General features: G+C 43.6%; 1 protein-coding gene across 1 annotated transcript in view; it reads left to right on the plus strand.

Moving 5' to 3' along the window:
• ERICH6 (glutamate rich 6) overlaps nucleotides 1-15,308 on the plus strand; it is a 133,639-nt gene that overhangs the window by 26,454 nt on the left and 91,877 nt on the right. The window contains exon 2 of the mRNA XM_077488180.1: nucleotides 7,429-7,513. Coding sequence (XP_077344306.1) covers nucleotides 7,429-7,513 — 85 coding nt within the window. The remainder of the gene's footprint in view (nucleotides 1-7,428; nucleotides 7,514-15,308) is intronic.

The raw sequence follows: 15,308 nt of genomic DNA on the forward strand, positions 1-15,308 counted from the left end.
ACATGCCCCTTATCAATTTCCTCAGGGTGTCTACTTTCCAAAATGGGGTCATTTGGGGGGGTTTTGTACTGCCCTGCCATTTTAGCACCTCAAGAAATGAGATAGGCAGTCGTAAACTAAAAGCTGCGTAAATTCCAGAAAACGTACCTTAGTTTGTAGATGTGACAACTTTTGCGCAAACCAATAAATATACAATTATTGACTTTTTTTTTACCAAAGACATGTGGCTGAATACATTTTGGCCTAAATGTATGACTAAAATTGAGTTTATTGGATTTTTCTAATAACAAAAAGTAGAAAATATCATTTTTTTTCAAAATTTGCGGTCTTTTTACGTTTATATCGCAAAAAATAAAAATCGCAGAGGCAATCAAATACCATCAAAAGAAAGCTCTATTTGTGGGAAGAAAAGGACACAAATTTTGTTTGGGTACAACATTGCATGACCGCGCAATTACCAGTTAAAGCAGCGCAGTGCCAAATTGTAAAAAGACCTCTGGTCATTTACCAGCAAAATGGTCTGGTCTGAAGGTGGTTAAATAAAGCCATAAGAATTCCTATTTGCAGTCTGCGAGAAGCCATGTGAGGGACACAGCAAACGTGGAAGAAGGTGGTGTGGTCAGATGAGACCAAAAGTGAACTTTTGGCCTAAAAAGCAAAACATAATGTGTGCAGAAAACTAACACTGCACATCACCCTGAACACACCACCTGCACTGTGAAACATGATGGTGGCAGCATCATGTTGTCAGGATGATTTTCCTTAGCAGGGACAGGGAAACTGGTCAGAGTTGATAGGCAGATGGATGGAGGCAAATAAAGTGCAGAAAACCTGTTAGAATCTATAAAAGTGGGTCTGAATACTTATTCAAGGCACTGTACATGGCTTTAGATTCTATCTAATTTGATCAGTGATATTGGGAGCCCCCTTCCTTGGAAAGTGGTACATAGGAGATGGCAGGAGAGGGGCTATGAGTGAAAGCTCCCCATAGTGTTACTTGTACGGGCAGAGGGGAATCCTCTAGGTTGAGAACCAGGATTGCCAACAGCTCAAAAAGAGTGAAAGAATGAGTTAATGGTAGGGGTCGAAGATGTAGTGCTGCAGATAGGTTAGTAGGAGTGAGGAAAGCAGGAGGGGGAGTGTGGGGGTGATGGAACTAGGCCCTTCTGAGGACAAGAGGACCGCACAACTAGGGCCAAGTCCTTCATTTATAGTGTGAGGTTTGGATAGTCAATATAGTATCCTGAAATTCTCTTGGAAGATAGTATAGGTTTCAATGTGCATCTAGTGTGGACCTCATGCGTGCACTTACTTAACTCCGTCACTTTCCTGTATGTGCGGCTGGATACATGGGGTCTCAATACCGCTGGTTCGGCTCCAGTTGCTTTTGGGGGAACAGACTGCTAGGGAGGGAATCAGAGCACCGACCCCATGCTACCAGAGGACCTGTCATCCAAGCATGGTACTTTTCCTCGATGGCTGGCTGCTGTTCCTTTCACCAGTTTATCGTTACCTGTGGAAACTATTCTTCTCCCCCGACTCTCCTGCCAAGCTAACCATTTGTGGTGACCTTCCTCCTGTTCCTGTGTGCTTTTCAGGCCTTGTTTTTCTGATACGCCATCTACCACCTTTCACCCCTTTTAAATAACTTCAGACCAGGCTCAAGAACAGTTAACTAAGTTTTACTTGAAGGCTGCAACAGTATGGTCCATGAACACACAAGTTCCTAACAAACTATTTCTATTTCCAGGCATACCTTTGCTGGTAGAAGCCCATTAGTGGCAAAGTCCTTAGCAGATAAGTCTCCTAGGGTGGTGGTGTTCGAGGGTTGCTCTGGGTTACATCTTCTTCTGGGCTGGATCTTTTTCTCTTTTCCATGTGGTCCCGCTCGCTCTCTGAGCCTGACATTCCCCCTAGTTTATTAGCTGAACAGGGTGGAAGGCAGGACCCAAAAATAATGCTTCACCACCTAGGCAGCCCCTTCTCCCTAACTGACAACAACCCACCATGTAGACACCTGCCTACATGCAGGAAGCTTCTCTGAGGATCCAAGATGGGCGAGTGATGTCACTTAAGCTGGTCATACACCAGTAGAATTTCAATTCAGAACATCTGTTTGTTGTCGACCGTAGTGATTAGTGGTGTCAAATCGATGTCTGTTTTACACTGTAGTGTCTCGGGGAGCACACTAAATTCTAAATGTGATTTTCATTTGGAGAAAATCATACATATTGTAAATGGAACCCTTTGGGATGTTCTGTTCTGATGATCCATTTTTCAGAATTTCTAATGCCCCTTACACACGAGCGGAATTTCCGTCAGAAAAATCTTGGATGGTTTTTCTGATGGCATTCTGCTCAAGCTTGGCTTGCATACACACGGTCACACAAGTTTTCTGAACGTTTGACCGTCAAGAACATGGTGACTTACAACACTACGACGAGCGGAGAAAATTAAGTTCAATGCTTCCGAGCATGCATCAAATTGTTTCCGAGCATGTGTCAAATTGTTTCCGAGCATGCATAGGAATTTTACATGTCGGAATTGCTACAGACGATCGGAATTTTTGAAAAATAGAGAACCTGCTCTCAATCTTTTGCTGGTGGAAATTCCGCCAGCAATAGTCCAATGGAGCATACACACTTTTGGAATTTCTGACCAAAATCTCACATCACACTTTTTCTGGCAGAATTTCCGATCGTGTGTACGGGGTATTACAGTGTAAAACTAGCTTTAGGACATATGCTCACTGAAATTTTATAAGCATTTTATGCGACACCCAACATATTTCCCAAATACTAAACTTCCAAATTTTGCATATACAGCGGACACACCTGCACAGGTAAATGCTGATGCAAAGAAGCACCTGAGTTTATGGCAGGTTGTATGCGGCACCTGCAGCTCCCTGGGCGTAGGAAAGTGCTGTAAACTTTTGCAATGCCTATACAATCTGTGTGTGTGAACCCTTACCGTGATATTGTTTATATCTGCAAGCTGCAACAAAGTGATAACCTACTGTTTAATTTAGTACTTTTGTAGCAGTTGGATATCTGTGGAACTGAATAATATTATAGCCAGCGGCAATCGCTTATTTCTGTGAGCAGCCAAAGTTTGAAATCCTATTGCAGTATCAAAGGATTGCAGCATAAAATGTCTTGTTATCTTATGCCGTGTACACACATAGCAGACTATCCAGCAGGCTTAGTCTGACGCACTTTCCGCTGGACTGTCCGAATGAGCTACCTGCCCACACACGGTACTTTTGCGGCGGACTAATACAGCGTACTAAGTCCGCCGGACTATCCGCCGTACTTTTGAAATGAACGGACTCGCCCACACACGCAAAGGAAAGTATGGACTTAAAGGGGAATCCCTACTCCGAAAAAAACGGCGTGGGGGTCCCCCCCTAGGTCCATATCAGACCCTTACCCGAGCACGCTACCCGGCCGGCCAGGAAAGGTGATTGGGACGAACGAGTGCCCCCCCCCCCTCCTGAGCCGTACCAGGCCACGTGCCCTCAACACCTTGTCCCCATGTTGATGAGGACAAGGGCCTCTTCCCGACAACCCTGGCCATTGGTTGTCGGGGTCTGCGGGCGGGGGGCTTATCGGAATCCGTGAGCCCCCTTTAATAAGGGGGCCCCCGGATACCGGCCCACCACCCTATGTGAATGAGTATGGGGTACAATGTACCCCTACTCATTCACCTGTGAAAAAAAAGTAAAAAAAAAAACGCAACACACAAGGGTTAAAATAGTTTATTGCACAGCTCCGGGGGTCTCATCAACATGGGGACAAGGTGCTTTGGCACCCCCCATGTTGAGGGCACGTGGCCTGGTACGGCTCAGGAGGGAGGGGGCGCTCGCACATCCCCACCCCCTTTTCTGGCCAGCCGGGTAGCGTGCTCGAATAAGGGTCTGATATGGACCTAGGGGGGACCCCCACGCCGATTTTTCAGCATAGGGATTCCCCTTTAAGTCCATACCAGGTGACGGGCCAGCGACGCCTCCTTCGCTGGCCCCGGCTACTTGGAGACACGCTCAAAATTAGCGGAATTTTCTCCGGGCGGGAAAAGTCCGTTCATTTCAAAAGTACGGCGGACTGGCACACACACGGCCGTACTGCCTGCCGAAATGCCAGTCCGGCGGACAGATTGGAGTGCAAAACGACTTTCTTAGTCCGCCGGACTTTTGGGTAAAAAAAAGTCAGCCGGAGCCTACACACAGGCGGATTGTCCGCCGGACTTTTCCACCGGATTGTTTGATCGTGTGTATGAGGCATTAGGTGTCCTTGCTATTTATCAGCACTTTGCTTTTTATGTTTGGTTATCATCTGTGTATTATATTTATAATTTATAATAACCTGTGCTATTATTTGGCAGTTGCTTTGTGTGCCTTTTTTGACAAGGGCTCATGCACACAGACACAAAAAAATGCCACTAACAGATTTCCTTGGCATTTTTTTTAATGCTCTATTAGCAGAAAAATCCACCATAAAAAAACATGTAGTATTGTGTAAAGTACACAGAATTATGCGTGTAAACATATGCACAGTGGTCACAAGCATAACATTTCTTTATTTTTTTTACAAGAATTACCGTATTTATCGGCGTATAACACGCACCCCAAGTTTAGGAGGGAATTTTAAGGAAAAAAACTTTTAGGAGGGAAATTTAAGGAAAAAAAACATACATTTAAATGCCCATCAATGCAGCCTTATCAGTGTCCATCTGAAGCCTTGTCAGTGTCATTTGCAGCCTTGTCCTGCAGCCTGTCCATCATTGCAGCCTTGTCATGCAGCCTTGTCATGCAGCCTTGTCCTGCAGCCTGTCCATCATTGCAGCCTTGTCATGCAGCCTTGTCATGCAGCCTTGCCATGCACCCTGTCCATCATTGCAGCCTTGTCCTGCAGCCTGTCCATCATTGCAGCCTTGTCATGCAGCCTGTCCATCATTGCAGCCTGTCTATCATTGCAGCCTTGTGCATCATTGTCCCCTTGTGTTAATTGCAGAATTTATTTTTAAAAATGGCGCCGCCGCGATGTTCTCTGTATCTCGGCGGCGCCCGGTAGTTCTCGCGGCTAGCGGCTGCCTCCGGCTCTTTTTGCGGCTTTCGGACGCCTTCGGCCGTTCTCTGCGGCTTTCGGCCGCTCTCGCCCATTCTCGCCGGTTTTCCGAGAATGGCTGAAGGCGGCCGAAAGCCGCGAGAAGAGCCGAAGGCGGGCGAAAGCCGCGAGAAGAGCCGAAGTCGGCTGAAAGCCTCCCAGAGGCTCAAAGTCGCTCAGAAATCGCGGAGGATCGCCATATAACACGCACCTGCGATTTTCCCCTGATTTTAAGGGGAGAAAAGTGCGTGTTATACGCCGATAAATACGGTAATTTATGTGTGGACACATGTACACATGTTTACGTGCTTATGCTATACATGTAAAACCTGCTTGTCTCCGATACATGATATAGGCATTTTTCTTTTAGGCTCAATGTACACGGGATGTTTTAAAACCTTGACAGATAGTAAAGGATGTTCAAAAACATCTGTTTTGCCATGTTTAGCTGCGTTTGCATTTAGGAGCATTTAAAAATATATATATATACATACATATATAAATATATATATATATATATATATATATATATATAAATTCAAATAGTCAAAAATGTATTTCTATTAAAAACGCCTGCAAACGAAACGCGGCTTAATGCGAGATACCATGTTTACAAGCTGTTACAGACATTTGCTCTTTTAAATGCCTCTGAACATCCGTTCTGAACGCATTTTTTTGCTTTCCAAAAAATGCTTCTAAACTCAACTGCCTAGAAACTAACCTGTGTACATGTACTGATAAGATAACATAGAGGAGAGTTCAGGGGCAGCTGAAAAAATGCCGTGTTTTGTTTACAGGTGTTTTTAATTTTTGACTAATTGAAAAAAAAAACGCTTCTAAAACGTAAACATGGCTAAATGCATTAAAATTTACATTTTTAAACATTGGTTACTATCTGTCAAGTTAAATTGTTCAGAAGAGGTTGTAAAAAGTTAAAGATTTTTTTTTTTATTGAAATAACAAATATGTTATATTTACCTGCTCTGTGTAGTGGTATTGCACAGAGTGGCCCGATCCTCCTCATATGGGGTCCCTGCCAGCGAACTTGGCTCCTCCTCTTCGATTTAGGACTACAATAGCCAGCCACTGACTATGGGGAGAAGAATAGTCTGCGTGTTCCCAACCTGTATGTCTATGAACCCACGCTCCATATCCAGCGGGATTTAGGCCTGCCCCTCACTTCCTTTTCACTGCATTTGAATGCTGTTTAAAAAGGAAATAAGGAAGTAATAGATGCAGCCGTGCACATTGCTGATCTCTTCTCCCCTCTCTTCCCTTTCACACAGGGGAAGGGGGACACAGGGAAACTGAAAATGTATTAAAGAGGAGTTCGGCCTGGGGAAAAAAAATTTAAAGTCAGCAGCTACAAATCCTGTAGCTGCCGAATTTTAATATATGAACATTTACCTGTCGCCCAGCACCCCAGCCGATTTTCAAATTGGCTGTCGGGTGCTGCCACCGCTATCTCCACTAAGGGAAACCTGCCACAAAGCCTTTCGGCTTCACCGTTGGTTTCCAACTGCGCATGTGCGAAGCGTACTGCCCGGTGGCGGAGGAAGGAGAAGGGAGGCCGAACTTCCGAAGGATGGCGCTGCGGTGCCTCTTCTCCCTTGAAAGGTGCCAAATGTGGCACCAGAGGGGGGGATGAAGCAAATAAGCGGAGGTTCCACTTTTGGGTGGAACTCCGCTTTAAGGTAAAAAATAATTTTTAGATTTAGTAACACTTTAATACCCATGGGGGAAGTAAAGACATACTGTGCCTATGCAAACATGCCATAGAGAGTACAGAGAACTACTGACATCTGTTCTTGTGTTTCCCTCATGGTAACAAGCTAAATCTTAAATTTTTTTTGCCAAACTTAATAGATTTATCAAAAGGCTGTACGGCCATTATAAAACCTACATTAATTATTACTGCTATTTACAGAGCAGATGGTTTCATTACTTCCTGACAATATTCTTCAGAAAGGCAAACTCACACTTTCACCTAAATTTTGCTAAGTTAGACTCCTAATGCTATAGGAAACCTATAATGAGTAATGTTGTGGTTGCTATTGATGACCTCCTTTAAAAAAAATATTAGTTGCTTGGATGTCTCTGGTTTTAGGATTTTCTGAACCACTGACCCAGAAGAAGAAACTTAATTTATTTCAGATTAGTGACTCAAAAAATGTTGAAGCTAAAGGATCTGCCATATAGCCAAGTAACTAGCATTTTCAGAAGCAGAGCTTCCATATGAATGTCATGTAATTTTCTTTAAAAGAATATACAATCCAATATACAGTTTATTTGTGTTTATTGTATGTATTATTTTTTCTATTTTTAGGAACATCTCTTTTTCCTAGAGTGATGAAAGCAGTAAGAAGAGAAGGACAATTGCCAAGTGCAGAACAGAAGGCAAACCAGAATGTGTAAGAACGCAACAAAAAGTATTTTCCTAGAATCGTTAATTCACTAATTACATGATGCTTGATTCTGCAGTTATACCTACAGGCACCTAATGCACCAGCCTTACAAGCCAGTTTGCTCTGTCCTCTATATTTTATATACGAAGAGATATACTGTATAATTGTGATTCCAAGCCACATGGTCTGTCAGCCTATCTAGCAATTATTTGTTGCAATATTCAATCAACATAGTTAAAGTGCCCAGAACACAAATATAATATATAGTAGCTTACCAGCCCTTGAATGTAGGCTGCATTATTTCAGATGTTTTCCTTTTCTTTGACCTGCTGATTTAATAGCACACTATCTGTCCTAAAGTGGCTTCACTCACTCCAATGTATATATGGTCATCACTATACTTTACTCCCGATTTGGACTACAAACCCATTTCCCACTTTTCATCTCCATTACATGGGGTGGACGAATTAGTAGTTTACAGAAGACTACTTGAATGGAAGTTACTGCAAAAGAGGAAAGTGAAGGGAAAATCCGAGGTGAAAACAATACTTGGAGGATGAAATGGGTCAGGACCCAGAGGAGGACACAGAGAGCTGGGGAGGATGAAATGGGTCAGGACCCAGAGGAGGACAAAGAGCTGGGGAGGATGAAATGGGTTAGGACCCAGAGGAGGACACAGAGAGCCGGGGAGAATGAAAGGGACCGGGACCCGGAGGAGGACACAGAGAGCCGGGGGGGGAGGAACGGGGACCTGGAGGAGAACACGGAGGAGGAACCGGAAGACGAAACTGATCAGGACCCAGAGGAAATGCAGTAGCTCAGCTAAATCCCATCTGCATTGAGGTATTCAACCAAATATCACAAGGCACAATAATATGACACAAAGGAATATATAAAAGGACAAGAGGGAGAGAGATAAAAAGAAAAAGGGTGAGAGAGGAGGTTAATGTAGAGCATCCATCTGTGTTAGAGCCCTACCGAAATCAAAAACCTCCAACCACGCACCCAATGTCAGGGCCCACAATATTTCAAACTGAAGAAGCTTCTAGATAGTCCCACAATTCCCAAATCTGATTATGGGCTTCCAGTGAATCAGTTAAGGAGGCAGTCAGATATTCCATCCGCTTCACATTTCGGATCCTTGAGTGCATTTCAGTACAAAGAAGGGGGTTCTGTCTCTTACATTTAAGAGCACCCAAGCATCGCACTGCAGTCAGCATCCTGTGCTAGGAGTTTTTAAGAGAATTTAGAGAAGGACGGAGGTGAGAGACCCAGAAGATTTTTTTTTTAGGATTGAAAGGAACCCAGGATCCAAAGATAGAATTGATTAGGGACCATCTGCTAGTAAGGGACAATTAATGGGCAGGACCAATAAATGTGGTACAATGTGCCAGTGTCTTTTTTTCTGCATCCCCAGCAATGGCGATCAGCAGAGGGATATATGAAGTTGAGCAGGTCTGGGGTTTGGTACCAGTAATAGAGAATTTTATACTGATATTCTTTGTACAAGGTACTGATAGAGCTGTGATAGAGGGGCAGCCAGCTGTCAGATAAGAAGCAGCTCTGTATATAGGATGAGAGAAGAACAAGCAGCAGCACTCTAGGTGCAGTATTAGATAAAGGAGTACATGTTTAATAAGGGTACAGTCGCATGATAGTAGGGAATAAAGGTATGTAGATTAACAGCCACATAGTCTGCCAAAAGTCAGAGTGAAGGGCTGTGATCTGCAGCATCCCACATTCCTGGCCGCACCAGTGGATTCCGGGACTCCGAGGCAGTGGGCGGAGGAACAGTCAGCCTAGTTCCTCCGCCCACTGCCCCGAAATCCACCGGCATGACCAGCAACATGAGATGCTGCAGATCACAGCCCTTCACTTGGACTTTTGGCAGACTATGTGGTTTTTAATCTATATGCCTTTATTCTCTACTATCATGTGAGTGTACCCTTATTAAACGTGTACTTCTTTACCTAATACTGCAGCCACTTGTTATTTTTTCATCCTTAATAGAGGCATACAATGGGGGAAAATTCACTTTTTAAAGGGTGCCATAGGATAGCGTTAGGTAGACATCCATATGTTTTAAAGTAGAAGATCTCCAAGAGTTTTGGTAAACAATTGAAAAAGGTAGTTTAATGTCTGGTGGGGTATATTGAGGGTAAAGGCCTCTGTCATAGAATTATTAATTTTGTAATCGGAGAGGGAGCTATATTGATCCAACTCTTTATGAAGATTGTAAGGGAAACCTGTGGGTGCGTAAGGGTGAGGACATCATCAGCAAAGAGGTATAGCTTGAATTCTCTAGTATGAATTGGGATTTGTCTAATGTGGGCTGCTAAGGGTTCAATACTAATGGCAAAGAGGAGAGGTGCCATTGGAAATGAGGAGAGAGGGAGAGGTAGCGAATGGGGTCCTGACCACAGCTGTCGGGGTTGAGTACAGATGAGTAATGGCCTGCAAGAAGGGGCCCTTAATTCCAAGGTGTTGGAGGGTGGCAAACATGAATGGCCAACTCTGTCTATCAAAGACTTTTTCTGTATCAAGACTGAGAAGCAACACCTCTGTCTGGTTCCTGTTTGCCACCTCTATAAGGTTGATGGCTTTCCTGGTGTTGTCACCCACCTGATGGGTCCAGGGGATTTGTTGGCCAGGAGGGACTTAATTGTAGTTGATATCTCCTCGTCTCAGGGGTAGGTTTTAATTTGTTACAGTGCTATTTTAGAGCAGCTAATGGAGGAATTTTAAGTGAAGCTGCCTAATTATAGTAATTCTGTCTCATATTCTGTCGCACTGCTCCTGTTTTGCATTGCCTTGTTGTGCTACATGTCTACCATTGAGTATTTACTGTATATGTAACTGGAACCTCTGGGATTGATTTATTAAAAATGGAAACTGCAAAATCTGGTACCACTCTGCATAGAAACCAATCAGCGTCTGTTGGAAGGCAACATGGTTTAATATAATATTTCTGGAGTTTCACTTCCTGGTTGGTACAGGTAGGTGGCCTAAGTTGGAAGTTGCAAGTTGACCCAGCAGGGTGTTCTTAACAAGGAATCATGAATGGGAATTCATCGCAGGCCTCCTGATGGAGTTATAAGGGTAGAGGAAGACCCCCGGAAAATATGTGAATTCAAATGTCCTGTTACATAACATCAAAGGGCCAGCTGTCACTGAAGATGACCCAGGTCGGATATCTGTGATTCATGGACACAAGCCGCCCCTAGATAACACAGCATGTTTCCTGGAGGATGGACAGATATTCTTATCTCCTTCCTAATTGCATAGGAGACTAGATGGGTGTGGTGTATGAGGGGCTCCGAATGAAAAATGCTCACCGAAGAGAAATCGCTCTCTCTCTCTTACTTCTCTTAGCCTCATGGCTCTCTCATGCCATTTTGAGCCCAACTGACCAAACCATATCTGGAGGACAACCTTACATAATTTTTTTTTTTTATGTTTTTGTATTTTATATGCTTTATAATATTTTCCTTTAGTGTTTTTATGTTAGCATTTCCTATTTTCTTGGGAAATAAGTTGTTGTTTTAATAAGCAGTGCGTTTATTTTTATAGCCAACCTTATATCACTGTACTAGCAACAGTAACATTATCAGAGTTTTAATGGCTAACTATAGGAATAGACAAGTTAATACATATATGGAATAAATAGAAGGAATCCATAGCCACCACTCGGGTAATATTTATTTCAAGATTTGTTTGAAATAGTTTTTTCAGCGTCCATTTTTTATTTTTTTTGTCAAAACTTAATTGAACTAACTCAGTTAGAAGCTGATTGGCTACCATGCACAGCTGCACCAGATTTTGCACTCTCCAGTTTTAGTAAACCAACCTCACTGTGTCATAGTTTTATTATTCATTAAATAAGAGGCAATTAAAAATAATATTAATGGTTAAAATGATCAAACTGTGTGGTGGGTAAAGCGGTTACTCTGTGGTGTGTAAAGTGGTTACTAATGGTACTATATATCTATATAATCGCATAGATTGTAATCTCTTGTAAACAAGATCCTCTTAACCCTCTTGTATTTTATTGTATTATAACTGTACTGTCTCCCTTTTATATTGTAAAACGCTGTGTAAATCCTGTATGATAATAATATATTAGATGGATATATAAGAAAATTCTTTAGTTAAAAAGTTGGGTGTGTGTACCTGTACTAATCAATGAACAAGACACATGTAACAAATTGAAAGACTGTTATGTCTAAGCCCATTGTACACACGGTCGGACATTCCGACAAAATCCATTGGATTTTGTCCGAAACTGGTGTTGCATACACACGATCGGACAAAGTTGTCGGAAAATCTGATAGTTCAGAACGTGATGACGTTGTTTCGTTACGACGGGACTATGTTCAGGCTAGTAGCCAATAGCTTTGGTCTAGGAATTTGATCTGAGCATGCGTGGCACTTTGTCCGAACGGAATTCTCTGCAAACGATCAGACAAAGTCCGATCAGATCATGTTGTCGGAAAATTTTATAGCCCAGCTCTAAAACTTTGTCGGTCGGATATTCTGATAGAAACAGTCCGATTGAGCCCACACACGGTCGGATTATCCAACAACACGGTCCGATTGGACATTTTCCGTCGGAATATCCGACCGTGTGTACAAGGGCTTAGTGTCCTCTGTTTCCTCTATCTGTCACTGCTAAGCCTTTTTTAGTATAATCAAATAGGCCTAAAGATGCTATAAACATAGGGTAAAGTGGAATAAATCAGTCAATGATCTGGCAGTATCTATGGGCACCTTCAAATGTGAGCATTGGAAATATTTCCTGCCTGACAGCACAGCCAGGTTGTGGACCTCTTGCAAACTATACTGAAGTTAAGTAATACAGGCTACCCAGAGCACACATGAGTCCATGGCTGGCTGGGTAATAAAGGAGTGGGTGCATGACAATGGGATCATATATATGTAATCTTGCTGTCAAGGAATAAAGCCCATTTGGGAGGATTGGCACTCTTCCGGTCTGGTGGTTGCTGTGCAGGGGAGTACAGAATGTCATTCTCAAGACATTATCAAGACACATTCAGGTACTTATGCCAGTTTCTTGGAAAAACACGTTTAATTTTGTTTATGAATGCATAACTAGAATAATGGTGTTTGCTTTATGTAAAGTTTACCTTTTTATACCTGTATTAATCTATCTTAGTAAGCATTTTTCAGATTAAAGCAGAGGTCTGCCCACCGCTGCTAAAATGAAAAGCCAGCAGCTGCAGTAATAATCGGACACTTACCTGTGCTGGAGTCCAGCGATGCCGGCACCTCAGCTCATGTTTCCATCAGCTGTTGGGTGCATCACGCCTCCATTGCAAGTAAGGGAACCCGGCAGTGTAGCCTTTCGGCCTCAAGCCGAGAACCCTACTGCGCATGCGCTCCGCTCCTCTCCTCTCTCCTACTGTCCCGATGGGATGGGGAGGAGGAGGAGGGAGGAGGAGGGAGCCCCAGCCAAGACGTCAATACCCGCGGCTGAGGCTCCCAAAAGTGGGGAAAGCATACCTGTTAAAAAACAGGTATGGTCACCCCCCCCGTGAAAGTTGCCAAATGTGGCCGGGGGGTGGGGGAGTACAATGAGCTTTTGGGTGGAACTCCGCTTCAACAACCGCAAATGAAAACTAATGAAAATGTTTATGTAGGCAAAGAATCACACATTGTTATAATAAACACTTCCTGGAATTAGACCATCCCTATTTTGTGCTGACCATCTAGAAAAGACCAGATCATGACTGAGCTGTAAATCCTAGAACTGTGATGATCAGATTAAATGTACAAACAATGTGCTCTTAAAAACTTCATGCAGCGTTTTAGGAAAAAAATAATAAGTAGCAATTGAAAACAAGAGTAATGCATAAAAACAACCATTAGGATGAATTAATTTACATCACTACATATCAACCTAAAAACAGAAACACTTCTTCCAACCACTTGTCTTCCCTATATGGAAAAAGGAAGGCAGCTGTGTCATGGCTCTGTAATACGGTAATTAGTGATCCTTTCCATTCTGCAAGCATGTAAATAAAGTTGCACCTTCATAGTTGACTCCATCGACTGTTTTTAATATGCTCTTTTATTCCCCATAATGTGAAGCCTAAAGCTGCCTACACATATCCGATAGTTTTTTTTCATTTAGACCACAGGCTGAACAAAAAAAACTGAACCGGTTCCCCTACGCACACATTCGAGGTGGATGGGAGCATCCTCTGTGCTATTGTAGTCACTGAATACACAAATCACAGAATACAGATAAGCACTGCAGCCACTGATCGAGCGTTTTTTTTCCCAACAGTTTCATTCAACAGAATATGAAGGGAAAAGGGGGGGAAACAGTTTCTAACCCCCCCCCCCCCCCTTTCCCTCATGGGATTGAGGCAGCGGAGTTTCAAGTATCCCCTTATCTTAGAAAGTGCGGGAAGGTGTGCTATTGGTCACCTTCCCTTGTATAGGTCAGGTCACTTAGTATCCAGGCAGTTTAAGAAAAGAGAGGGAAGGTGCTCTATTGGTCACCTTTTCCTAGGTAGGTCAGGTGATCTAGAATCCAGGCAGTTTGGAAAAAGAGCGGAAAGAATTTGAAATAAAAAGGGGTTCCGAGCCTCTGAGGTTCAGTGGCCCCAGTAAGCATAGGCTGTGGTGTTCCTTCCCTCCCTCTCTATCCATCACAGCTAATTATTAATGTGGCAGTGTCACCTTTGTTAAGGGGGACAGTTTTTTGAGTCTAGGTTTTTTACTGACTAGGTCTCTTAAAGTTTATATTATCTGAGTGATTTCCAGTTGAAGAATGTTTTGGGTGATTTTACCCCCATTGGTATGTATTCGAGCTCGAGCCGTAGTGGCTGAGCTGATAGCAGATGTTTAAAAGACATTTTACAGCTATTTATTTATTAATTTATTGTTAAAGCCAATAATAAAGGCTGCGGCCATACTTATCCAACAATAAGGCTACTTTACACTGGGGGTGCGGGCGCCTGCGGTAAAGCAGTGCTATTTTTAGCACCAATTTACCATCGTTTTAGCGTTGCTATTCAGCCGCTCGCGGGGCTGTTTTAACCCCCGTGAGCGCCCAAAAAAGGGTTAAAACTGCCTGCAGCGGCGCATTGCCAGAGGGTTTGCGGCACTGCCCCATTATTTTCAATGGGAAGGGGCACTTTAGGAGCGGTGAATACACTGCTCCTATAGCGCTGCAAAGATGCAGCTTGCAGGACTTTTTTTCCCGTCCTGGGAAAAAAGGGGGCTCCAGGATTCCGATAAGCCCTGGGTTGTCGGGAAAAGGCCCTTGTCCTCATCAGCATGGGGACAAGGTGCTTGTTGAGGGCATGTGGCCTGGTACAGCTCAGGAAGGGGGTGGGCGCTCGCTCGTCCCCACCCCCTTTCCTGATCGGCCAGGCTGCGTGCTCTGATAAGGGTCTGATATGGACTTTGGGGGGAGCCCCCACGCTATTTTTTGGCGTAGGGCTTCCCCTTTAAGTCCATACCTGGTGACGAGGCCAGCGAGGTGTCAATCTCGCCGATGGAGGCGGCAACATTGACCTCCTTTGCTAGTCCCGTCTACCTGGGGCCGTGTTCAAAATGAACAGACTTTTCTCCGTGTGTGTCTGCCGAGTCTGGCGGACAATTTTGAGTCAAAACTTCTTTCTAAGTTCCCTGGACTTTTGGAAAGAAAAAGTCAGCCGGAGCCCACACACAGGCAGATTGTCTGGCGGACTCTGGTCCGCCGGATAGTCTGATTGTGTGTAAGTGGCATCAGTGATATGCAAGTTTAAACTTTTTGTCAAAAGTCAACAAC

This window comes from Lithobates pipiens, unplaced genomic scaffold (genome assembly GCF_037356315.1).
Source record: "Lithobates pipiens isolate NorthernLeopardFrog02 unplaced genomic scaffold, aLitPip1_a1.2 Scaffold_18, whole genome shotgun sequence".
In the NCBI taxonomy this organism is placed as follows: Eukaryota; Metazoa; Chordata; class Amphibia; order Anura; family Ranidae; genus Lithobates; species Lithobates pipiens.